This window comes from Microcaecilia unicolor, chromosome 1 (genome assembly GCF_901765095.1).
Source record: "Microcaecilia unicolor chromosome 1, aMicUni1.1, whole genome shotgun sequence".
NCBI classification, from domain to species: Eukaryota; Metazoa; Chordata; class Amphibia; order Gymnophiona; family Siphonopidae; genus Microcaecilia; species Microcaecilia unicolor.
In genome coordinates, this window is record NC_044031.1 from 75,437,888 (window position 1) to 75,463,673 (window position 25,786).

Here is a 25,786-nt window from a genome sequence, read left to right on the forward strand (position 1 = left end):
TGCGACTGCCAGTGGAACAGGGCCTGTTACATCAGGGTCCCGTGGTGATGGAGGATCCCTCCCCCTTTGGTCTTACGGCCTGGCTATTGAGCGGCAGCGTCTGAGGAAGAAGGGCTTCTCAGACAAGGTCATCGCCACTATGCTGAGAGCGAGGAAGCGCTCTACTTCTACTGCTTACGCCAGGGTTTGGCGTATCTTTGTAGCGTGGTGTGAAGCAGGCTCACTTTCTCCCTTCACTGCTCCAATTTCTTCAGTGTTGGCGTTCCTGCAAGAAGGTCTGGAGAAAGGCCTGTCGCTCAGTTCCCTTAAAGTCCAGGTAGCGGCTCTGGCTTGCTTCAGGGGCCGCCTGAAGGGTGCTTCCCTGGCTTCGCAGCCAGACGTGGTGCGCTTTCTCAAGGGAGTTAATCACCTGCGCCCTCCTCTGCACTCAGTGGTGCCTGCGTGGAATCTCAACCTGGTGCTAAGAGCATTGCAGAAGCCGCCTTTTGAACCCTTGTCGAGGGCATCTCTGAAAGACCTGACGTTGAAAGCAGTCTTTTTGGTGGCTATCACTTCAGCCAGAAGAGTTTCCGAGCTCCAGGCGCTCTCATGTCGAGAGCCTTTTCTGCAGTTCACTGAGGCAGGAGTGTCTATTCGCACAGTGCCTTCCTTCCTGCCCAAGATTGTTTCTCGCTTCCATGTGAATCAGCAGCTCTGTCTCCCTTCCTTTCGTAGGGAGGACTACCCAGAGGAGTACTCTGCTCTTAAATATCTGGATGTGAGACGAGTCATCATCAGATACTTGGAAGTGACCAATGATTTCCGGAAATCGGATCATCTGTTTGTCCTGTTTGCAGGTCCTCGTAAGGGTCTGCAGGCTGCTAAGCCTACAGTGGCAAGATGGGTCAAGGAAGCCATTGCAGCGGCTTATGTGGCCGCGGGGAAGGTGCCGCCTATACAGCTGAAGGCTCACTCCACTAGAGCTCAGGCGGCCTCGATGGCAGAGGCCGGGTCCGTCTCCTTGGAAGAGATATGCAAGGCGGCAACTTGGGCCTCGGCTCATACATTCTCCAAGCATTACCGTTTGACTGTGGCTGCACGGGCGGAGGCCCGGTTTGGAGCTTCAGTGTTGAGGTCAGGGATTTCTATGTCCCGCCCTGGGTGAGTACTGCTTCGGTACATCCCACCAGTCTATGGATTGATCAGCTTGATGATATGGAAGGTAAAATTATGTATAATCATACCTGATAATTTTCTTTCCATTAATCATAGCTGATCAATCCATAGCCCCTCCCAGATATCTGTACTGTTTTTATTCTGGTTGCATTTCAGGTTCAAGTTTAGTCTTCAGTTACTTCAGAAAGACTTCGTGTTCAAGTTCTTCCTTCACTTGGATTCTTCAAGAGTTGAGACGAGTTTGTGTTACAGTGAGCTGCTGCATTCCTCTCCCCTCCGTTTTACGGGGCTGGATTGAGATTTAAATTCTGCCGGCACTCCCTCCCGCTTCGTGCGGCTGTAGGGCAGCTTTGTACCCCTCCCGCTTCGGCGGTGTTAGGGTCAGTCAGCTCCTCCCGCGGTTGCGGTTGCAGGATAAGCCAGATCCCCCCGCATCGGCGGGTGTGGTGTCCCTCCCCCGCTCCGCGGGGATGAGCTGGACGGATTCCCCTCCCCCACTTGTGTGGGGATGAGCTGGGTTAATTCCCCTCCCCCGTTTCGGCGGTGGTGAGCTGGGCAGAGTGTCCCTTTGTGGGTGTAATTCTCTAAGTGCTGAGTCCTGCGGATGGAGCTTTGATATCGACATACTGAGGAGTTTCCGGCAGCACATGACCACATATAGGGAGGCAAAAGTTTGCTCTCTATCTCCACCTGCTGGTAGATGGACACAACCCACCAGTCTATGGATTGATCAGCTATGATTAATGGAAAGAAAATTATCAGGTATGATTATACATAATTTTACCTTATGGGCTAGAATAGTTTCATATTTCCTAATCACACACACGTTACTCCACCATTCATTATAATTGAGATGTACATTCATGTCAATTTTTAACCACGCTGTCATTTGTCCTTCCTTCCTCCTTTTTTTAATACGTGGAATAAATCTGATTTGGGCTTCTCATTTTATCATAGTTCCTTTGATCTGTTATCAAGTGGCCCCAGCACCATTACCTACTGCCACCAGTTCATGTGTTCCTCTAAGGATTAGGTGTAGAATTGCTCCACCCTCTTGTCCACCCTGGCAGAGGATTCTTGGTTACCTGGGGAGGATTTTTCTGAGGAATTTTCTCATCCAGGTGATACAGAGGAAGCCCTTCCAGTGGGAGAGGATCCCTCGGTGGTTAGAATCTTTCATAAGGATGACCTTCAGGAGCTTATTTCCCAGGTTTCTTCTACTCTCCGTTTTGAGGAGGATGATAGTGCTGTGGCGGAGCCTAGGAAGGTGGACTTGTTGATCAAGGGAGTCCGCAGGTCTGGTAGGTCGTTTCCCATGCATCAGGACATTAGGGATGTGGTCCAGGCTCAGTGGGAGCGTCCGGACTCTGGTTTTCGGCTTGCCAGGGCCATGAGCAGGCTTTACCCGGTTCCAGATTCCGATAAAGAGCTTTTAAGTTCCCCTGTAGTGGACGCAGTTGTCTCCGCGGTGACTAAGCGTAACACGGTGCCGGTAGATGGTGGCACAGCTCTGCGGGATCCTCAGGAGCGTCGGATTGAGACCCTCCTGAAGAATGCCTTGATGTTTCAGCTCTAGCAGTGCAGGCCACTATTTGTGGTTCTCTGGTCGCAAGGGCGAGTTTTTGGTGGTCCGAGAGGATTTTAGATCGTTCTTCGGATGATCTTGCCGCTATTGATCATGACGTGGCTAAGCTGGAGATGGCTTCAGCTTTTTTGGCAGATGCTATGTATGATTTGATGCGGGCCTCTTCAAAGTCTATGGCTTTCTCGGTGGCTGCTCGCCGTACTCTGTTGCTGCGTGGTTGGTCAGCGGATGCGGCCTCCAAGTCTAAACTTAGTAAGTTTCCCTTTAAGGGTTCATTTTTGTTTGGTCCAGAGTTGGGTTCTTTCTCCGGTGCGGAGGAACACCGGAGATTGAAGTGCTTGGATGTCAAGCGGGTCTTGAAGCACTATATTAAGTCTACAGATGAATTTCGCAGATCGGATCGGTTGTTCCTTTTATTTGTAGGTGCGCGTAAGGGGCTGATGGCATCTAAGCCTACAATTTCTCGGTGGCTCAAGGAAATGATTGCTTCAGCCTATCTACTTTCTGGGAAATCCGTTCCAGAGCATGTTAAGGCTCATTCGACGAGAGGTCAGGCAGCTTCGTGGGCGGAGCTTTGTCTGGTACCTCCAGAGGACATTTGTAGGGCGGCTACCTGGTCGTCCTTGCATTCTTTTTCTAAGCACTACCGTTTGGATGTTTTCAGTCGTCGACGGGTGGCTTTTGGCGAGCGCGTGTTGTCGGCGGGGCTGCTAGGGTCCCTCCCATAATGGTACTGCTTTGTTACTTCCCATCAGTCACATTCTGGGCCGGTCCGGAGGGAGGCTAAGGAAGGATAAATTAGGCCTTACCTGATAATTTGCTATCCTTTACTCCCTCCGGACCGGCCCAGATCCCTTCCTGCAGATATCGGATTTGTTTTTTTCAAGGGTTGGTTGGTTCGTTGTTTGGTTGTTTGGAGCTGTGTTGCTAGTTTAGTTCTCTAATATGTTTTCAATGAATACTGCATAAGAAGGCACACATATAAGTTGTTGAAACAATACTGTCCAATCTTTGGCTGTTTGTTTCAGGCACTCACCCTTGGTTGGCAAGGTGCCGGTGGCTGCTCAGGTTTTTGGATGAACAAATGTTAGGTGTTTTTTCTTTCTTCTGCTTTGGTACTCTATTACTGGATCTTTCTCTGCCTGGCAAGGGCTCTTATTGGCTCTCTAGAGTCACAGTTTTTTTCAGTCTCCACCCACTGGAAGGTGTGCACAACCCATCAGTCACATTCTGGGCCGGTTCGGAGGGAGTAAAGGAAAGCAAATTAGCAGGTACTGCCTAATTTATCCTTGTTGGAAAAAGAATCACCTGTTGTGCATTATTAATACATCTCCCAACAATTTTTCCACCCTGGGTATCTCAGCACCCAAAAACCTAGTACAGTAAACCCTTTATTTAATGGATTTCATTTCCTCCTCATACTGCCTCAGGAGCGAGGACGTCAGCAGGGTGCCTCCAGTGTTTGCACTCCTCCAATGCTGACTTCCTCGCTGCTGAGGCAGCACAAGGAGGAAGAGAGACGCTTTGGCAATCGATTTCTTCCACTGGCTTCGGCATCCCCAGCAGTAAAGGTAAGATATCTTGTGGGGTGGGGGGGAAGAGGAAATGTGCATCCCCCATGAACAGTTGGCTATGGCCCAACCGAGTGGAGGAGTAACCTAGGTGCAGTGGACTCTGATCCTGGGGAACTGGTTTCGATTCTCACTGCAGCTCCTTGTGACTCTGGGCAAGTCACTTAAACCTCCATTGTCCCAGGTACAAATAAGTACCTGTATATAATATATAAACTGCTTTGAATGTAGTTGGAAAAAACCACAGAAAGACGGTATAAAATTCATTTTCCCTAATCACGTGATTAATCGTGAAATTGAAACATTTTTTTTATTACAGTGCAGCCCTAATTTATTTATATGAACTTCATTTGATTTCATTGTACCTTTCTTTTTTGTATTTCATATATTATTTTAATTTCATTATTTTCTAACTTATTGTATTTGTTTTCACTAGGGGTGGGCATGATTAAGAATTAAAATCACAATTGCGCGATTAATCATGGCATGCATTTTGGACACATACTTTTCAATTTTTTTCTAACATTGACCCGACATCCTTTTGAATAAATGCTTAGCATGGCTGATTATCCTTTACAACATGCTATTCAATTAGGGGTGGACAACAAAAATTGTAATTAAAATTAATCATGGTATTAAAATTTTTAATCACACGATTAGTCGAACCTCTGGCCTGGATGGCTTGCTACTGGTAAATTCTCACTGCATGGAAATTTTTTAAACCTGCTGAATATAATGAAAAGTTGCATATACACACTTCTTCCCACAGCACATTGCTCCCCCTCACCTCCTTTCAGGTTCCTACCTTTATCTTTTCCTGCTGCAACCTTCCCCTTCAGCTCCCCTTCTGCTGCTAAACCTGTTACCTCTGTCACACAGACTACCCATTTTTCTCCTCTCCTACTGCTGACCCCCCCCCTCAGTACACAAGTTTGGCGTCCCCCCCCCCCCCCCCCCCCCCCCCGCATTTATATTAATTTGGCTCTTCATAGGGTCTGTGGCAGCAATTCCTACATGCTACTTACAACTGATGTCCGTGTCTTCCCTCTGTTATGTTATGCCAACGTGAAATAGGAAAGGCAGGGGAGAGAAAGCAATGCTGGGCTATAGACAAGAGTTAAAAATTGATCATGATTAAAAAATTTAATTCCATAGCGTCCCCAGATCAATCCAGAGACTTGTGGGTTATGTCCCTCCACTAGTAGGTTAGATAGAGAGAACACCGAAGTTCGCCCACAAGAGGGCATGTGCAGTCAGCCTCACTTCAGTATTCTCTCTATCTAGCAGGTGAAGAGACATGCTGTGCAGCTCTTAAGTGATTTGGCTCCTGTCCCGTTCCCTCGGGGGTTGTTGAGCTTGATTTGGGGTTGAGGTGCTTTGCGCACGTTGAGGTTACACCTGGTGGTGCCAGGTCGTCTCCCCCCACCAGCAGCAAATTTGGAGTTGAGGTGCTTTGCACACGTTGGGGTTACACCTGGTGGTGCCAGGTCCCTACCCATCTCCCCCCACCAGCCTACTGCTGCTTAGGGATTCGTCCGTCGGTGTTTCTCTCCTGCCTCTTAAAAAAAAAAAAAAAAAACTTCACAGAGTCACAAACACAGATCCCTGCAGGCTAAGCAGTGTTTTCTTAGTCCTCAGAGTTCCAGGCTTCAGAGATACGTGAGCGCTAGGCTGGGAGCCGGTCTTAGGGCCGATGTCGGCGTCAGAGTCCGTCAAAAGGGGTTCGCGCTGCGGGGCGTGTTGGATGGTCATATCTGTGCAGCTCTGGATTGATTGGCTCCTGGCCTGGTCCCCTGGGTCTAGTTGCGTGGCTGGGGTCTGAGGTGTCCCGGTTATGGGACTTGGGTGCACACCTGGTAGTGCCAGGTCCCTCCCTTCCTCCCCCTTCAACCCCTCTTCTCTGCCTGATTGGGGTTTGGGGTTCTCGCTATCCTGACTTTAAAATGAGTCTGAGGTTTCTTTTGCTCCGGTGTCCTCTCCTACCTTTAAAAAAAAAAAAAAAAATCTCTGAGATTTGTCCAGCACGGCAAGCTCATGCCGGCTTGCAGTACCGGCTGGATGGTGTGAGGACCGACTTGGCATGTGACAGCGATTCCCCAGGGGGCGAGTACTCACTATCCTATCTGCACCAGTGTGCAGAGCAAAAGCGGCTCCCATGCTGGAGTTCCACTGTACAGCCCAACTCCGTGGAGCGGTGTGCTCCTTCCCTCCCAGCTCATTTTGGGGGGCGCATGGCAGTTGTTTTCTTGGGTGTGCGTGCGCATGTGATGGCACCATCTTTCTTGCCACTCCACATGGCAGTGCTGAAGCCCCAGTGATCCCCTGGGCCCTGATGTGCTTGCAATTCAGGCAGTTTTATATATAGATTTTTCAGAAATGTGACTGGGGAACTGGTGTGGATCACTCCTAGTTTCTTCAGATTGGTTATTTAAGGGCTTCTAAGAAAGGAGGCCTGGGGAGGTTTGCAGACTCCTGTGGGAGTACTCAGGTCTTCCACAGCTTTGAGTCTTCCACAGCTTTCCAGGGGCGAGGTCGGAGATTCATTAGTCCCCTGCAGCTGTGCTGTGGCAGTGAGAGCCTTAAGCTGCAGCTTGGAAAGTACTGACTATCTGAAAGTCTTCTGGTAGAGATGCCTGTGCTTCATTAGGTGATTATTATTATTATTATTTTCATTTGTATAGCACTACTAGATGCACACAGCGCTGAACATCCAACATAGAGAGAGACCATCCCTGCTCAAAAGAGCTTGCAATCTAAAATTTACAGTAAGGATATTTCTGGACCCTCCTTAATGAGGTTCAGGGTGTGTGTACATCATTAATGGAAGGGACAAAGGGATCAGGATTAGGGATCCTACTCTAGGTTTTTCACTCTTTCCCTCTTCCCCTTTCTCAGAGCATGGCAGTACAGTTTGTTTAGTTAGTCAGGCTTAGGGCTGTTGACTCCATGTTTCTGTGAGAAATGTTACATTTTGAGGCTAGTGCAGGCCTCTCAGGTTTCTCTCTGTTTCCATGGTAATCCTGCACTCTCTGTGCTCCCTTGGTGGCATTTGGTGTGTGTGTATTGTTTACATCAAACTAGTTTTATTGAGGAGGGTGACTGGCCTGAAGGTTACAGGTTCAAGGCTGGTTTTATCCATCCTATTAGAAACTGTGGGCTCAGCTAGATTTCCAGTGGGGCATATTTTATTTCATTCTCTTATTGCCTTGCCAAGTAGTTCTTACATGACTGGAACAGTTTTCAGAACTCTTCAGTACTAAAGATTGCTCTTCTCTCTCTCTCTTTGCACACTGATACTGGCCACACCTTTGCATATTAGCCTCAGCTACCTGTTATCTGCAGTGTACCCGGTACCTCTAATTGCTTCTATGGTGTTTTTGGCATCTTTTCATGGTATGGGGTACCTAAATTTCATGGGGAGTGGTCCAGGAGCTACTTCAGTGTAGAGGTAGCATAATAGTTGTTGCAATCAGCTGCGAGTAAGCACAGAGCTCTAGGGCTGCTGTTTCACGACCCACTGCAGCTTGCTTTTTGTAGCATGCAATGGTGCAACAGCCGTATTCTGCTACACCATCTGTCTCTGGTTCTCAGCCGTACTTGTTAGCTCCAATGCACAGCAGTTATAGGGCACAGTCACACCAGCCAATTCTTGTCTCTATCTGTAAGAAGTTAGCGCTGGCTTAGGCATTAGACCACTGATGTGGCTTCCAAGTCACATTTGGCAACCTGCCTTTTGGAAGTAATCTTGGGACAGGAGAAGATCTAGGGCAGTTGGGTAAAGACCTGAGGGACTTCCAAGTCTCGGAGATTGCCAGGGAATGAGTTTAAGGCTGATTTTTAATCCACTTGGTTTTGTCATAGGTTTTGTGGGGCCAGGAAAACCACTTTCAGGGTTTCCACTTCCACTACGACAAGCCACCTGGCTGCTGGTAGAATGAGCTCTGTTTCAACTCCAGGTCAGCCTATGCCTGCTGCATCTTCCAATGCTGGAGTCTCAGTTCACTCCTCGGGCAGGACTCCTGTGCTGGTTTCAGGAGGAGTGGACCAAGATTACCTCAGCTCAGATGTGTCTTAGTTTTTCTATTGCACAGTTACAACCTGGACTTCACTACAGATTTTTCTTGGAGTCTACATGCAAGCTCAAACGCTGTCAGGCAGTTCTTGCCAATGTTTCTTCCTTTAGGCACAGTCGAGTCCGTCCCCAGTTGCAATTGGGGAATGGGAATTTGTTCCCTTTGTTTTGTAGTTCCAACCTGCTTCATCAGAGTCCATCGGAGGCTCGGTTGTCAATCAATCTTCTGGAATTGCAGGCGATTCGGCTGGCACTGCAAGCCTTTGAGACTTTGGTCCTGAACCAGTCAGTACGAGCCCTTTGCGACAATGTGACAGCGGTAGCTTATGTCAATCATCAAGGGGGCACTCGGAGCGCTCAGTTGTCAACGGAGGCGCTTGCCTTTTGCCGCTGGGCGGAAACGTGGCTATTTATTTTGTCAGTGGCTCTCATCGCGGGAGTCCTGAATGTGCAGGCGAATTTCCTCAGCCGGAAATAGTTGAATGTGGGGGAGTGGGAGCTCTCTCCAGTAGTGTTCGACCGGATCACATCTCGTTGGAGCATGCCAGTACTGGATCTAATGGCCCGTTATTCCAATGCCAAAGTGCCTCGCTTTTTCAGCAGCGGCAGGGAATTCGGGTCCGAAGGAATAGTTGCGCTATTGCAAAGGTGGCCGCAGGATCTCCTGTATGCCTTTCCTCCATGGCCCATGCTCGGTCAGGTGATCAGCATGATCACGCAGCATTCAGGAGTGGTCATTCTGGTGGCTCCGGATTGGCCCAGGCGTCCTTGGTATGCGGATTTGGTGCGTCTGTTGATAGACGACCCGTTGCAGCTGTCGGACGTTCCTGATCTTCTGATTCAGGGGTCAGTGATCATGCAGGATTCCATTCTGTTTGATCTTACGGCTTGGCTATTGAGCGGTCGCAGCTCAGATGCAGAGGGTTTTTGGAGTCAGTGATTGGGACGATGCTGCAAGCGTGTAAGCGATCTACTTCTTCAGCGTACGCTAGAGTCTGGCGAACTTTTGTTGCTTGGTGCTCGTCCTGAGCCATTTCGCCGGAGTCGGCTCCTCTCGCGTCCAACTTAGCCTTCTTGCAAGAGGGGCTTGAGAAGGCCCTCTCTTTGAGCTCTCCTAAGGTACAGGTGGCAGAATTGGCCTGTTTCTGAGGCCAGTTAGGTGGTCGATCATTGGCCGCTCATCCGGATGTGGTTCGTTTTCTCCGGGGCGTTAGTCATGTTCGACCCCCTCAGATGCCGGTGGTACCGGAATGGAGTTTGAACCTAGTACTGAGGGCGTTACAGTGGGCCCCATTTGAGCCTCTGAGTAAGATGTCTTTGAAGGATCTTATGTTGAAGACGGTGGTTTTGGTGGCCATGGCTTCGGCCAGAAGAGTATCGGAGCTGCAGATTCTGTCGTGTAGGGATCCCTTTCTGCGTTTTTCGGAAGCGAAGGTGATTTCGCGTTTTCACCTTTAATCAGGAAGTGCATTTACCAACCTTCAAGCAGGAAGATTACCCGGAGGATTTTCGCCAGTTGCGTTGTTTGGATGTCAAAGGGCTCTTCTCGCATATTTAGAGGTTACTAGTTCCTTCCGGAAGTCAGTTCAGCTCTTTGTCCTGTTTGCGGGACACACAAAAGGGACAGATAGCTTCTAAGGCTACGATCGCTCGATGGCTATGGGAAGCGATTGGCTCTGCGTATCTTCCACGGGGAAGCCGATTCCTCTTCAGATTTGCGCGCATTCGACTAGAGCTCAGGACACGTCCGTTGCGGAGTACCCGCTGGTGCCGTTGGACGAGATTTCTAGAGCGGCTATTGGGCATCGGTACACACTTTTGCTAGACATTACCGACTTTATGTCGCGGTGTGTCAGGATGTGTTTTTCAGCGCTTCGGTGCTGTCTTCAGGGAGTATGCGGTCCCACCCTTCTTAAGGACTGCTTTGGTACATCCCACAAGTCTCTGGATTGATCTGGGGACGCTATGGAAGGTAAAATTATGTCTTAACTGATAATTTTCTTTCCATTAGTCCCTCAGATCAATCCAGAGGCCCTCCCTGGGGTGCGCATTAGCTGATTCTGTATGATGTATATATGGCAGAGTTTGGTATAGTTCATGTGGTTTAGGTTTGCGTTCTTCTGTTGGTCTGGAAGTTTGGATTCAACAAGTTCTTGGAAAACAGTTGTTACTGTGAAGCAGCTGCAGGGTTTTCCTTCAGATTATTTGCTCTTTTTGAGAGGCAGGAGAGTGAACTGTGGTTCAAATGATCTCTTACTGCTTTGGTATCGTATACTGAAGTGAGGCTGGCTGCACATGCCCTCTTGTGGGCGAACTTCGGTGTTCTCTCTATCTAATCTGCTAGTGGAGGGACATAACCCACAAGTCTCTGGATTGATCTGAGGGACTAATGGAAAGAAAATTATCAGGTAAGACATAATTTTACCTTGTAGTTAAAATTTCCAAAACTGAATCACATTATTAGTGCACTAAATGCCCACCCCTAGTTTTTATATTTATTTGTGTAAGACCCCTGGTGAAGTTTTTATGGGCACAATGTTGCCACATCAGGTATTGTGGTGTTTTTAAGTGTTGCAGTTAATAAAGACTGTCAAATTTCTTTCTGTTTCTGGTCAGCTTTCATATTGCTGCCTGTGTGTTGCAGACCAGCCTTTCTTTCTCTTGAGACTATGGAGGAAAGGGAAATGGATACCATCATGTTTCTGTATAGCCTGGAACAATCAGATTTTCTGGAGACATCACTCTGATTTTTTTTTCTTTGATCTGAGGCAGATAAGAATTTTATTGTGTAAACACGACATGCTCCTGCAGCTTGCAGAGTGTCCACTTGTGCTCCTAAGTTGGTCATTTGTCTGCCAACACGATTCAACTTCTCAGTTAGCTTAGCAACAGTTGATTTAGTAAAGGTACGTAATTGTGAGTTGGAGCCCTCTAGCATTAGCTCAGTCCTAGAAACCACTCTTCAATTGCTCTTCAATATGACACACTGTTTCTCCAAATATAATGGAACTTAAACCTCCATCAGAGAAGATGGTCAAGACTTAATTCTAGCTTTGGCCAGACCCACTTCAGTGACCTGCTGATCATTGAAGGTCACAAATTCCTCATTTTCCATTACACTGGAGATACCTTCTCTTGTTCTCTCTGTGGAGATTGCTTCCTCACTTTCAAAGTATTCTTCACCATTCTCTTTGTCACCATCCGGTCTCTTACATGATGTGCATTCTCTCGTCTTCCTGAATCTTCAGGCAGTGAAGAAGTGGGAAGAGTCATCTATGGCTGGGGTGGTGTACCAGCACGTGAAGTAGAGAATTGACTTCTCCAGTGATATTAAGGGGGGGACGGGCAGAGCATGCCGAGTGGGCCTTGGAGGAAAGGGGGGATGGGCAGAGCACACCGAGTGGACCTTGAGGGAAGGGGGTGCGGGCAGATCACGCTGAGTGGGTCTAGAGGGAAAGGGGGTGTGGTGGGCAGAGCATGCCGAGTGGGCCTTGAGGGAAAGTGGGGATGTGGTGGGCAGAGCACGCTGAGTGGGCTTTGAGAGAAAAAGGAGGGGGCGGGCAGCGCATGCCAAGTGGGCCTTGCTGGAGGGTGGGAGAGAGAATTATAGTTGGGGAGAGCAGGAGAAAGAATGAGGTAGTGTTGGGGGTTGGGACAAAAATGAGAGTTAGGGGTGTTGCACGTAGTAGAATACTTTGGGGGCAGAATTAGCGGTCTTACGGGGAGTTAGAGAGAACTGCAATTGGAGTGAGAGATGGGACTCTGCAGTCTGGATCCCGAGGAGGGAAAAGGCAGGAGGGAATTTCAGCCCTTATGATTGGGAAACTCTATGCAAAAGCACTAAAAATAAAGAATTCCCCCAGGAGTAATTGTTGCTGGTGCCAGATTTTTCTAAATGGTATTTTTGTACCCTTGCTTATGTATTGTATAATATTTCAACAGTTAAAGCAAAAAAATATTGAATATGCTAGTAATTGAAAAAAATGAAAAGCTTATATTGATAGTATAAAATCTGTATGATGATGTAGATAGAACAAGATATATAATTAATTTCTTGCACTGTTTTTATTCTGTGAGAACTGTTTAATAATATATATATTTTTTCTAGATGATGACTTTGATAAATTTGATAAGCCCGGTGCTGAAAGGTCTCGTAGAAGAAGAACTGATGATGATAATGACTGGGACAGGTATTTAAGATTGTTTTCGTGTTCAGTATATGTTGATTTACATGAGTTTTCTGCTTGGGATGGCGTATTTTCTAATGTAAGTGTGACTTAATACACTAATGACCCACCAAGAATTATAGATTTTGCAGACTATACATTTTTCAAATAAATAATGAAATTGTTGGCTGCTGTGTATGTTGGTGAGTGCTTACTTGATGGGTAAAAAGTGCAAAACATTGTTTGTGACATTTCTATCTCACATTATGCATAGATAGCATTGGGATGTATGTATATATATATATATATATATATATATTTCCTTGTTATCAAGCAGATGAAGCCATTACGTATGGGTTATGTCCATCAACCAGCAGGGGAGATAGAGAGCACTCAAACTTTCACAGTACCCTCTTGGCCAGCTAGCTCCACTGCCTCTTCAGTATTCTCTATCTCCCCTAGCAGGGTGGCTGCAGCTTGTTCGAGCTCCAGAAAAATCTGCCGGGAGGTGGTTCCTGGCTTGCCAGTTGTTAACCGGGGTGTTGGAGGCTATAGCAGCTTCACTTTAAAGGCACATATGTTAGCCCTTTCCCTGCCTTACCCATACCTCTGTGGATGTGGACATATTGCCTTGCTTTCCCTGTCCTTACCCACCAACAGTGGATGCAGGCATATAGGTTCGCCCTTTCCCTGCCTTTCCCACTCATCTGAGCCTCCGGAGTCTTCAATACCTCTGCTTTCCTCACAGCTTAAAAAAAAAAAAAAAAGTCGCGTCGCGTTTTTAAACGCAGAGACGCTGGATCAGAGGTTTTTGACCTGATTTTCAGCAGGATCGTAGTTGTACACTACATCCTTTGAGGTAAGAGTGTTTTCCAACTCCTCCGGGGTGGGCCTGCGATCGGGGCGATTTTGGCGCGTAACCGCCATTTTGGATTTTACCGCCGTTTTTCGGCGATGGCTGCGGACAATGTAAAGCGCTGTTCCACTTGTGGCAAGCGCAAATCAGCAGCAGGGCTCTGTAAATCGTGCTGTACTGGCGTAGGAGCCGGCCCGAGCATGGCGAGCGATGTTTCTTCCCGCTCTGAGCCGGCAGCGGGCGCCATTTTGCTTACACCGCATGGCGCGGCCTCCGTGGACACGGAGAGACCTGAGCCGGGTGGGGCACCTCGAGATGAGGTTATTTCAGGAGTGGCTAGCACTGGACAGGATTTGGGTGCCCAGGGTGAGATTTTCTCCCCGGATTTTGTGCTTTTGCTGCATAAAGCATACATGATGAAAAGAGCCCTTCCTCAAGGGTCGCCTGAGGCTCCTCTGATTGCCCCCCCGATGGATTCTGGCCTGGGACTGCCCAGTGAGGCTTTTTTCCCGGATGCTTGGCCTAAAGATAAGCGCAGAAGGGTTAATTCCCCTTCAGATTGTGGTGCACCTTCCCCCCCCCCCCCCCCCCCCCCTGTGGTCGGGGTGTGAGGATTCGGAGAACTCTGACAGACGTTCTTGGTCTGAGGAACCGGAGTCAGGTGCGGATTTACCACAGGATCTGGATGATCCCTCCGCGGTGAGGATTTTCCACCGTGATGAGCTGCCAGCGCTTATTTCAGATACCCTGCAGGCCCTCTCGATTGAAGATCCTGACAGTGGCATGGCCTCCTCGGGTAATCCCAGGATGGCTAGTACCAAGAAAGCTGCTCGGGCCTTCCCTTTGCATGACTCCATCCTAGAGCTTGTTTCGGCTCAGTGGGCTGACCCCGAGGGACCTTTGAGAGTTTCCAGGGCCATGGGGCAGTTATACCCTCTGCGTGAGGGACATATGGCTCGTTTTCAAATGCCTACAGTGGATGCCCTAGTCACTGCGGTGACAAAGAGAACTACCCTCCCTGTTGAAGGAGGTGTTGCCCTGAAGGATGTTCAAGACCGTAGGCTGGAAACAGCATTGAAACGGTCCTTTGAAATTGCAGGTCTCACTGTTCGGGCGTCTGCATGCAGCTGTTATGCTGTTAGAGCCTGCCTAGCTTGGCTGCAACAGGCAGTGGCTCAGCCCGGAGATGGAGCGGAGCCCTTCTTGGATGTGGCTCCGCGGATGGAGGTGGCCTTGTCCTTTCTGGCTGATGCCCTTTATGACCTTGTCAGAGCTTCGGCTAAACAAATGGCAGTAGTAGTGGCGGCTCGCCGTCGTCTGTGGCTACGACACTGGGCAGCGGACATGGCCTCTAAGCAAAGGTTGGTGAAGTTGCCTTTTCAAGGACTTCTCCTATTTGGTGAGGAGTTGGAGAAAATTGTGAAAGGCCTGGGTGATCCAAAACCCCAGCGCTTGCCCGAAGATAGGCAGAGGCCTTCCTCTAAGGGCCAGGCGGTCCACTCCTTGTACAGACCTCGCTTCCGTGAAGCTAGAAGATACCGCCCGGGGCGTTCTGCTGGGTTCACTTCACGTGCCCGTGGTCAGCAGAGGAACTCCTTTCGCTCGGACAAGCGTTCCGCAGCGGGTGGCTCAAGACCAGGAGTTCAGGGGCGACCCTCTCAATGATGGTGCGCCGGCCCTCTCCTCGATGCATGTCATCGGAGGACGGCTTTCCCTCTTTGTCGAGGAGTGGGCCAAGATTTCCTCAGATCAGTGGGTTCTGGACCTGATCAGAGATGGATACAGAATCGAATTCAACGCCCCAGTAAGAGACGTGTTTGTGGAGTCCCGATGCGGTTCTGCCGACAAACGGGCGGCGGTGGAGGAGACTTTACAAGGCCTGATTCAGTTAGGGGCAGTGACCCCGGTGCCTCCCGCCGAGCAAGGCTGCGGCCGATACTCATCTACTTTGTGGTGCCGCGAAAAGGTGGGTCCTTTCGCCCTATTCTGGACTTAAAAGAAGTGAACAAGTCCCTGAGAGTGCGGCATTTACACATGGAATCCCTGCGCTCCGTCATTGCGGCGGTACAGCCAGGAGAGTTTCTCACGTCTACTTGCACATACCGATTTGGCCCCCCGCACCAGAAGTTTCTGAGGTTTGCGGTGTTGGGAAAACATTTCCAGTTCAGGGCCTTGCCTTTTGGCCTCGCCACAGCTCCCCGAACCTTTTCGAAGGTAATGGTGGTAGTAGCTGCTTTTCTCAGGCGAGAAGGTATCAGGGTTCACCTGTACCTAGACGACTGGCTCATCAGAGCAGACTCTGCAACAGAGAGCTTACAAGCTACAGCCAGAGTGGTCTCAGTACTGCAATCTCTAGGCTGGGTCGTCAATATGGCCAAAAGTCACCTGTCCCCTTCACAATCTCTAGAGTTTTTGGGGGCCAGGTTCGACACAGTCTCGGGCTATGTGTTCCTACCCGAGCTAGGGCGGTGCAAGCTTCAGAATCAGGTCCGTGTGCTCCTGAGGATGCCCCGCCCGCGAGCTTGGGACATTGTCGAGCTGCTGGGATCGATGACAGCCACGATGGAAGTGATACCCTGGGCGAGAGCGCACCTGAGACCTCTACAGTATTCCCTACTCCGGAGATGGTCTCCTATTTCTCAGGATTACCAATGCAGACTTACTTGGCTCCCTGCGGCCCGACTCAGCATGGAGTGGTGGCTCTCGGACAGCATGCTGCGGCGAGGAATGCCGCTGACGCTCCCCGTTTGGTGCCTAGTGGTAACAGATGCCAGCCTGAAGGGCTGGGGCGCACACTGCAAGGGGAAGCATGCCCAGGGTCTATGGACACCCGAGGAGTCGGAGTGGTCCATCAACCGCCTAGAGTTAAAAGCGGTGTTTCAGGCGCTTCTGGCCTTTCAAGTGACCCTGGAAGGATTGGCTGTCAGAGTGATGTCGGACAACACGACAACGGTGGCCTATATAAATCGACAAGGCGGAACAAGGTGCAGAGCACTAGCTGCGCAGGCCGAACTGATTTGCCACTGGGCCGAGCTGCATCTTCAGTTTCTGTCGGCAGCTCATATTGCAGGTCAGAGCAATGTGCAGGCCGATTATCTGAGCAGGCATCAGATCGATCCAGCAGAATGGAATCTGGCAGACGAAGTATTCCTGCAGATCTGTGCCAAATGGGGCAAGCCCGTGATGGATCTAATGGCGACAAGTGCCAATACCAAAGTCCCGTGCTTCAGCAGACGGAGAGATCCTCGCTCGGCGGGGTTGGATGCCTTGGCTCAACCCTGGCCTCCGGGTCTACTTTATGTGTTTCCCCCATGGCCCTTGATAGGGCGCCTGCTCTTGCGGATTCGGCTGCACCCAGAAGTGGTCCTCATCGCCCCGGATTGGCCAAGGAGACCTTGGTATGCAGACCTCCGACAGATGCTCCTGGAGGCTCCTCTGCCATTACCTCTGGTACCGAACCTGTTGATTCAGGGACCGGTAGCCATGGAGGACGCCGGCCGCTTTGGTCTTACGGCATGGCTATTGAGAGGGCGCAATTGAGGGATAAAGGTTATTCCAATAAAGTTATTTCCACTCTCCTGCAAGCCCGCAAGCGGTCCACTTCCGTGGCTTATGCCAGGATTTGGTGCCTGTTTGAGTCTTGGTGTGCTTCCAGAGCCATTGCTCCAATGCGGGCTCCGGTCTCGCCGATTCTGGACTTTTTGCAGGAAGGTGTACAAAAAGGCTTGGCCTATAATTCCCTGCGGGTGCAGGTGGCAGCGTTGGCCTCCCTTCGTGGTAAGGTGGAAGGCGTGTCTTTGGCTGCTCACCCAGATGTGGCACGGTTTCTTAGAGGGGTGCTTCGGCTCCGACCTCCAGTGCGAGCACCCTGTCCAGCTTGGAACCTGGGGGCTAGTTTTGAAAACCCTGCAGGCATCTCCTTTTGAGCCGCTTCGGCGAGCATCGGAGAAAGATTTGACACTGAAGGCCGTTTTTCTGGTGGCCATTACCTCGGCGAGACGGGTGTCAGAGCTCCAGGCGCTGTCCTGTAGAGACCCATTTCTGCAATTTTCAGAGTCCGGAGTCACGGTTCGGACCGTGCCTTCCTTTATGCCTAAGGTGGTTTCAGCCTTTCACCTAAACCAGCCTATTTTCTTGCCCTCTTTTTCAGAGGAAGAGTTTCCAGAATCTTTGGGCAGCTGCACCTTTTGGATGTGCGCAGGACTCTGCTGCAGTATCTGCGAGTTACTAACTCTTTCAGGACTTCTGATCATCTGTTTGTTTTGCTATCCGGTTCTCGCAGAGGGTCTCCAGCGTCTAAAGCCACTATTGCCCGCTGGCTCAAAGAAACTATCTTTTCAGCTTATCTGCTGGCCGGCAGGGTTCCGCCTGTAGCCTTTAAGGCACATTCTACTAGAGCGATTTCTTCCTCTTGGGCTGAAACTGGAGCACTCTCTCTTCTAGAAATATGCAGTGCAGCAACATGGGCTTCTAAGCTCTTCTTTGCCCGACATTACAGGCTGGATGTGGCTGCCAGGAGGGATGCGCGTTTTGGTGCACAAGTGCTAGCGCGTGGTGTGGCTTGTTCCCACCCTATATAGGAATTGCTTTGTTACATCCCATACGTAGTGGCTTCATCTGCTTGATGACAAGGAAGGGAAATTAGGTTCTTACCTTGGTAATTTTCTTTCCTTTAGTCATAGCAGATGAAGCCATGAGCTCTCCCTGTATGATTGTCTGTATGCTGTGAATCTGTTTTTCAGGTTCTGTTCTAATTTCCTGAAGTTCCTTCCTTGGGAGAAAGTTGGAAAACAATCTTCAGGATTGATGCTCACTTATAGGAGGATGAGTCCATTCCCTCCAGTTTATGTTTTGGAGGTTGAGTTTATTCCCTCCAGGAGGTTGCGTGTTTCCCCTCCAGTTATACAATAAGGAGGACGAGTGTATTCCCTCCAGGAGGATGTGTTCATTCCCTCCTTTTGAGTTCATGCCCTTGTTATGGGGCCATCGTTCGCTGTGAGGAAAGCTCATGTTATTCCCATTGCGGTTTGCCATACTGCTTTGGAAGCTTCAAATACTGAAGAGGCAGTGGAGCTAGCTGGCCATGAGGCACTGTGAAAGTTGAGTGCTCTCTATCTCCCCCTGCTGGTTGATGGACACAACCCATCTGTAATGGCTTCATCTGCTATGACTAAAGGAAAGAAATTACCAAGGTATGAACCTAATTTTCCCTTAAGAGTTTCCAGTTGGTGTGTGCAGTGGTGGCTCAACAGGACCAACCTAGACTATGTAGGTGGCTTGGACACTATCTCCTGGAGCATTCTGACCACAGATGGCAGTGCCCCAGTGATGGGGGCATGTTGTCTAGGGCAAAAGATCAAAGCAGTCAGTTTGGCCCTCCTAAGGTTTGAAAGTTTCTTAAAGCAAATGGTGACAGCTGTAGCACATTTCCAGAAATAGTGTGAAAGAGGTGAACTTCATCATGAAGTGGATGGAGAGACATCTAGAGGCACTGTCAGTATGTTTATTTTAAATTCTTGATTTATTGCCAAAATTGGATTCGCCAAGACTAGGTGATGTGCAGTTTAAAATTGAAAGATACTAAAACTCCATTAAAGTAGAAGAGAAATTTCAGGCATACTAAAAATGAGGGATGGCGGGGGAAGGGTACAGTGACCTCTATCCCTCATTACTTTCAATAAATACTGAAGGCTGCTGAGAAAAGAGAAGTTTTCAGTCCAACTTTAAAGTGCTTATATGAAGCTCAGCTTGCAGCTGCTGAGGCATTTTATTCAACAGGGCAGGGGGCCAGGAAGAAGAAAGCACAAGTATGAGTGGATTCCGAATGAGCTCTTGATAAGGAAGGAAGGACCAATTGATGGTCATTATGTGAACATGACACCCAACCTGGAACATGTAAGATTGGGCTGATAATTTGGGATCCCTTAGGGTGGTGGACTTTGGTCCTGGGGAACTGAGGAACTGAGTTCGATTCCCGGCACAGGCAGCTCCTTGTGACTCTGGGCAAGTCACTTAACCCTCCATTGCCCCATGTAAGCCGCATTGAGCCTGCCATGAGTGGGATAGCGCGGGGTACAAATGTAACAAAAACAAGTGCCGTAAAAGGTAGAAGTAACACCTTAAACTGTATTCTAAACAAATCCTGAAGCCAGGGTAAGTTGTGAAACAGATCGTTCCTTGTCATCAAGCAGATGAATCCATTACGAATGGGTTGTATCCACTTACCAGCAGGGGGAGATAGAGAGCACTGAAAAACCATAGTGCCTCTTGGCCAGCTAGCTCCATCTGTCTCTCAGTATTCTCTATCTCCCCAGCAGGGTTGGACGCAGCTTATTCAGATCCTTCAAAAATCTGCCTGGGGTGGCTCCTGGGCTTTTGCCAGTTGTAGCAAGGGTGTTGTGGCTATTGCAGCATCACTTTAAAGGCACATAGGTTAGCCCTTTCCCTACCTTACCCTTCCCCCTATGTGGATGCAGGCACATTGGTATGTCCTTTCCCTGCCTTTCCCACACTCTTCTATGTGGATGCAGGCACGTTGGTACAGTGGTGGAAATAAGTATTTGATCCCTTGCTGATTTTGTAAGTGTGCCCACTGACAAAGACATGAGCAGCCCATAATTGAAGGGTAGGTTATTGGTAACAGTGAGAGATAGCACATCACAAATTAAATCCGGAAAATCACATTGTGGAAAGTATATGAATTTATTTGCATTCTGCAGAGGGAAATAAGTATTTGATCCCCCACCAACCAGTAAGAGATCTGGCCCCTACAGACCAGGTAGATGCTCCAAATCAACTCGTTACCTGCATGACAGACAGCTGTCGGCAATGGTCACCTGTATGAAAGACACCTGTCCACAGACTCAGTGAATCAGTCAGACTCTAACCTCTACAAAATGGCCAAGAGCAAGGAGCTGTCTAAGGATGTCAGGGACAAGATCATACACCTGCACAAGGCTGGAATGGGCTACAAAACCATCAGTAAGACGCTGGGCGAGAAGGAGACAACTGTTGGTGCCATAGTAAGAAAATGGAAGAAGTACAAAATGACTGTCAATCGACAAAGATCTGGGGCTCCACGCAAAATCTCACCTCGTGGGGTATCCTTGATCATGAGGAAGGTTAGAAATCAGCCTACAACTACAAGGGGGGAACTTGTCAATGATCTCAAGGCAGCTGGGACCACTGTCACCACGAAAACCATTGGTAACACATTACGACATAACGGATTGCAATCCTGCAGTGCCCGCAAGGTCCCCCTGCTCCGGAAGGCACATGTGACGGCCCGTCTGAAGTTTGCCAGTGAACACCTGGATGATGCCGAGAGTGATTGGGAGAAGGTGCTGTGGTCAGATGAGACAAAAATTGAGCTCTTTGGCATGAACTCAACTCGCCGTGTTTGGAGGAAGAGAAATGCTGCCTATGACCCAAAGAACACCGTCCCCACTGTCAAGCATGGAGGTGGAAATGTTATGTTTTGGGGGTGTTTCTCTGCTAAGGGCACAGGACTACTTCACCGCATCAATGGGAGAATGGATGGGGCCATGTACCGTACAATTCCGAGTGACAACCTCCTTCCCTCCGCCAGGGCCTTAAAAATGGGTCGTGGCTGGGTCTTCCAGCACGACAATGACCCAAAACATACAGCCAAGGCAACAAAGGAGTGGCTCAGGAAGAAGCACATTAGGGTCATGGAGTGGCCTAGCCAGTCACCAGACCTTAATCCCATTGAAAAACTTATGGAGGGAGCTGAAGCTGCGAGTTGCCAAGCGACAGCCCAGAACTCTTAATGATTTAGAGATGATCTGCAAAGAGGAGTGGACCAAAATTCCTCCTGACATGTGTGCAAACCTCATCATCAACTACAGAAGACGTCTGACCGCTGTGCTTGCCAACAAGGGTTTGCCACCAAGTATTAGGTCTTGTTTGCCAGAGGGATTAAATACTTATTTCCCTCTGCAGAATTCAAATAAATTCATATACTTTCCACAATGTGATTTTCCGGATTTAATTTGTGATGTGCTATCTCTCACTGTTACCAATAACCTACCCTTCAATTATGGGCTGCTCATGTCTTTGTCAGTGGGCACACTTACAAAATCAGCAAGGGATCAAATACTTATTTCCACCACTGTATGTCCTTTCCCTGCCTTTCCCACACTCTTCTGTGTGGATATAGGCACATTGGTTCGTTCTTTCCCTGCCTTTCCCACTCTCCTGGACCTCCGGAGTGCCTCTGTAGCTGTTGCCTCTAACTTTCCTCACAGCGTTAAAAAAAAAAAAAAAAAAGCGACGCGATTCTGGGGCTTCCTTCTGTCTGTTCAGCGTGACCGAAGCTCTCTGACTCGGTCTGATGAGGTAAGAGAGTCTTGTAGCTCCTCTGGGGAGGGCCCGTTGGCGTGAATCCGCCATTTTGAAAATTTCCGCCATTTTCGGTGATGGCTGCGGAGGTTATTAAGCGCAGTTCACGTTGTGGCAAGCGCAGATCCACAGCGGGGCTCTGTAAATCGTGCTATTTAGACATCAGGGCCGGCCCGAGCATGACAAGCGAGGTTTCTTCCCGCTCATTGGAGCTGGCAGCGGGCGCCATCTGGCTCGACTCCCGCAGGAGCGGAGGGGTCTGAGGCTGGAGGGGAGCCTCGGATGGAGGCTACCAGAGGAGCTGCTTACCCCGGATTGGAACCGGGAGGCCAGGGTGAGCCTTTCTCCCCTGAGTTTGTGTTGCTTTTACATAAAGCGTTCATGTTAAAAAGAGCTCTGCCGCAGATGTCTGACTCTGCGTTGCTACCTGGTTCCCCTCCGGTGGAGACTGGTCCGGGATTGCCGTGAGGGTTTTTTCCCCAGACAGTTGGCCACAAGACAAGCGCAGAAGGGTAAATTCCCCTTCAGAGAGTGGCGCACCCCCCTTTTTCTCCCCCCGTGGTCGGGCTGTGGGGATTCTGAGGGGTCTGGCAGGCCTTCGTGGTCCGAAGAGCCAGAAGAAGGTGTAGGATTACCACTGGATCCAGATGATCCCACTGCGGTTAGGATTTTCCACCGCGAGGAGCTGCCAGCGCTTATCTCTGAGGCCTTACAGGCTCTCTCTTTTCAAGATCCTGTGATGGGCGAAGCCTCCTCTGGTAATCCGAGGATGGCAAGTACTAAGAAGCCTGCTCAAGCCTTTCCTTTGCATGACTCTATCCAAGAGCATATTTCGGCTCAAAGGGCTGACCCTGAGGGGCCTTTGAAATTTGCCAGGGCAATGGAGCACTTATACCCTCCCAGTGAGGAGCACTTGGCACGCTTGGCCGTGCCTAAAGTGGATGCCCTAGTCACGGCTGTGATGAAAAAGACTTACCTCCCAGTAGAGGGAGGGGTTGCCCTGAAGGACATGCAGGACCGACGTCTGGAATCAGCAGTCAAACGGTCCTTTGAGATTTCAGGCCTAGCCTTACGGGCATCTGTGTGCAGTTGTTATGCTGCTCAAGCCTGCCTTGCTTGGTTGCAACAGGCAGTGGAACAGCCCGGGGATGGAGCAGAGCCCCTTGCGGAGGTGGCACCGCGGATGGAGTCGGCCTGGTCATTTTTGTCTGACGCCCTCTATGATTTGGTCAGAGCTTTGGCTAAACAGATGGTTATGGCGGAGGCCGCTCGCCGCCTTCTTTGGCTACGGCATTGGGCGACTGACATGGCCTCTAAGCAAAGGTTGGTGGAGTTGCCCTTCCAGGGCCTTCTCCTATTTGGTGAGGAGTTGGAGAAAATTGTTAAAGGCCTGGGGGAAACTAAACCCCAGCGCTTACCCGAGGATAGGCTGTGGCCTTCTTCCAAGGGTCAGGCTGTGTACCCTCCTCTTCCAGACCTCGCTTCCGTGAAGCTAGAAGGTACCGCCCGGGGTGTTCTGCTGGGTTTACTTCACGTGCCTGCTTTCAGCAGAGGAACTCCTTTCGCTCGAACAAACGTTCCGCAGCGGCCGGCTCAAGGCCTGGAGTTCATGGGTGACCCTCTCAATGATGGTGCGCCGGCCCACTCCTCGATTCCTGCAGTTGGAGGATGTCTTTCCCTCTTTCTCGAGGAATGGGTCAAGATTACCTCAGATCATTGGGTTTTGAACGTGATCAGAGATGGCTACAGATTAGAATTCAGTGCCCCGGTGTGAGATGTGTTTGTGGAGTCCCGATGCGACTCTGCCGTCAAACGGGCAGCGGTAGAGGAGACCTTGCAAGACTCGTTGCACCTCGGGGCGGTGGCCCTGTGCCTCCCGCTGAGATCGGCTACGGTCGTTACTCCGTTTACTTTGTGGTGCTGCAAAATGGAGAGTCTTTTCGGCCCATACTCAACTTAAAGGAAGTCAACAAGTCACTAAGAGTGCGGCATTTTTGCATGGAAACCCTGCGCTCCGTCATGTCTCTGGACCTGAAAGAAGCTTACTTGCACATTCCTATTTGGCCCCTGCACCACTGGTTTCTCCAGTTTGCGATATTGGGAAAACATTTCCAGTTTCGGGCCTTTTGGCTTCGCCACAGCTCTCCAAACTTTTTCCAAGGTAATGGTGATAGTAGCTGCCTTTCTCAGGTGAGAGGGTATCCGGGTTCACCCGTACCTCGATGACTGGCTCATCAGAGCGGACTCTGCAGAAGAGAGTCATCATGTAACAGCCAGAGTGGTCTCGGTACTTCAATCTCTGGGCTGGGTCGTCAGTATACCCAAAAGTCACCTGACCCCCCCCCCCCCCCCCCCCCCTCAATCTCTAGAATGTTTGGGGGTCTAGTTCGACACAGCCTCAGGGTTTGTCTTTCTACCCGAGAAAAGGCGATGCAAGCTTCAGAACCAGGTCCGTCTGCTCCTGAGGATGCCTCGCCCGCGAGCTTGGGACTTTGTGCAGCTGTTGGGGTCGATGACGGCCACCTTGGAAGTGGTGCCATGGGCGAGAGCGCACCTGAGACCTCTGCAGTGTTCCCTGCTTCAATGATGGTCTCCAATATCTCAGGATTACCAGCGCAGACTCACGTGGCTACCTGCGGCCCGGCTCAGTATGGAGTGGTGGCTCTCAGACAACATGCTGCGGCGAGGAATGCCGCTAGCCCGATTGGTGCCTGGTGGTAACAGATGCTAGCCGGCAGGGCTGGGGACACATTGCCAGGGAAGGCATGCCCAGGGTCTCCGGACACCCGAGTAGTCGGAGTGGTCCATCAATCGCTTGGGGTTGAAAGCGATATTCCAGGCGCTTCTGGCCTTTCACATGACCCTGGAGAGACTGGCTGTCCGAGTTCTGTCGGACAGTACAACAGCAGTGGCCTACATAAATCGACAAGGCGGCACTCAGTGCAAGGCATTGGCCGCGCAGGCCGCTCAGATTTGCCACTGGGCCGAGCTACATCTGCAGTTTCTGTCAGCAGCTCACTTTGTAGGTCAGAGCATCGTGCAAGCCAATTATCTAAGCAGGCATCAAATCGACCCATCTGAGTGGTAACTGGCAGACGAAGTGTTCCTTCAGATCTGTGCCAAATGGGGGACGCCCGTAGGGGATCTTATGGCGTAAAGCGCAAATGCCAAAGTCCCGTGCTTTACAGCAGACGGAGAGATCTTTTTTATTTTTGTTACATTTGTACCCCACGCTTTCCCACTCATGGCAGGCTCAATGCGGCTTACAGGGGGCAATGGAGGGTTAAGTGACTTGCCCAGAGTCACAAGGAGCTGCCTGTGCCGGGAATCGAACTCAGTTCCTCAGTTCCCCAGGACCAAAGTCCACCACCCTAACCACTAGGCCACTCCCTTTGCTCGGCGGGGTTGGATGCCTTGTCTCAACCCTGGCCTCAGGGCCTCCTGTATGTGTTCCCTCCGTGGCCCTTGATAGGGCGAGTACTCCTGCGGATTCGGCTACATCAAGGAAAGGTGGTTCTCATTGCCCCTAATTGGCCCAGGCGGCCGTGGTATGCAGACCTCCAGCGGATGCTGGTGGGGGCTCCCCTTCCTTTGCCTCTGGTACCGAACCTGTTGTCACAGGGGCCGTTAACCATGGAGGATGCCTGCCACTTTGATCTTACGACATGGCTCTTGAGAGGGCACAATTGAGAGATAAGGGCTATTCCAGCAAGGTCATCTCCACTCTCCTTCAGGCCTGCAAGCGTTCCACTTCCGTTGCGTATGCTCGGGTTTGGCGCCAGTTTGAGGCTTGGTGTGCTGCTAAAGCGATTACACCCATGCGAGCTTTTGTCTCACCGATACTTGACTTTTTGCAGGATGGTTTACAAAAAGGCTTGGCCTATAATTCCCTGCGTGTTCAAGTTGCAGCCTTAGCATGTTTCGGGGGAAGGTGGCTGGCCTCTCCCTGGCTGCTTAACCGGAGGTGCACGGTTTCTTAGAGGGGTGCTTCAGCTCCGTCCTCCCGTGCGGACTCCATGT

The 25,786-nt window shown here is 50.1% G+C and overlaps 1 protein-coding gene across 7 annotated transcripts in view; it reads left to right on the top strand.

Moving 5' to 3' along the window:
- RBM33 (RNA binding motif protein 33) overlaps positions 1 to 25,786 on the top strand; it is a 453,495-nt gene that overhangs the window by 13,535 nt on the left and 414,174 nt on the right. For all 7 annotated transcript variants that reach the window (XM_030198521.1, XM_030198536.1, XM_030198551.1 and 4 more), the window contains exon 2: positions 12,492 to 12,573. In XM_030198521.1, coding sequence (XP_030054381.1) covers positions 12,492 to 12,573 — 82 coding nt within the window. The remainder of the gene's footprint in view (positions 1 to 12,491; positions 12,574 to 25,786) is intronic.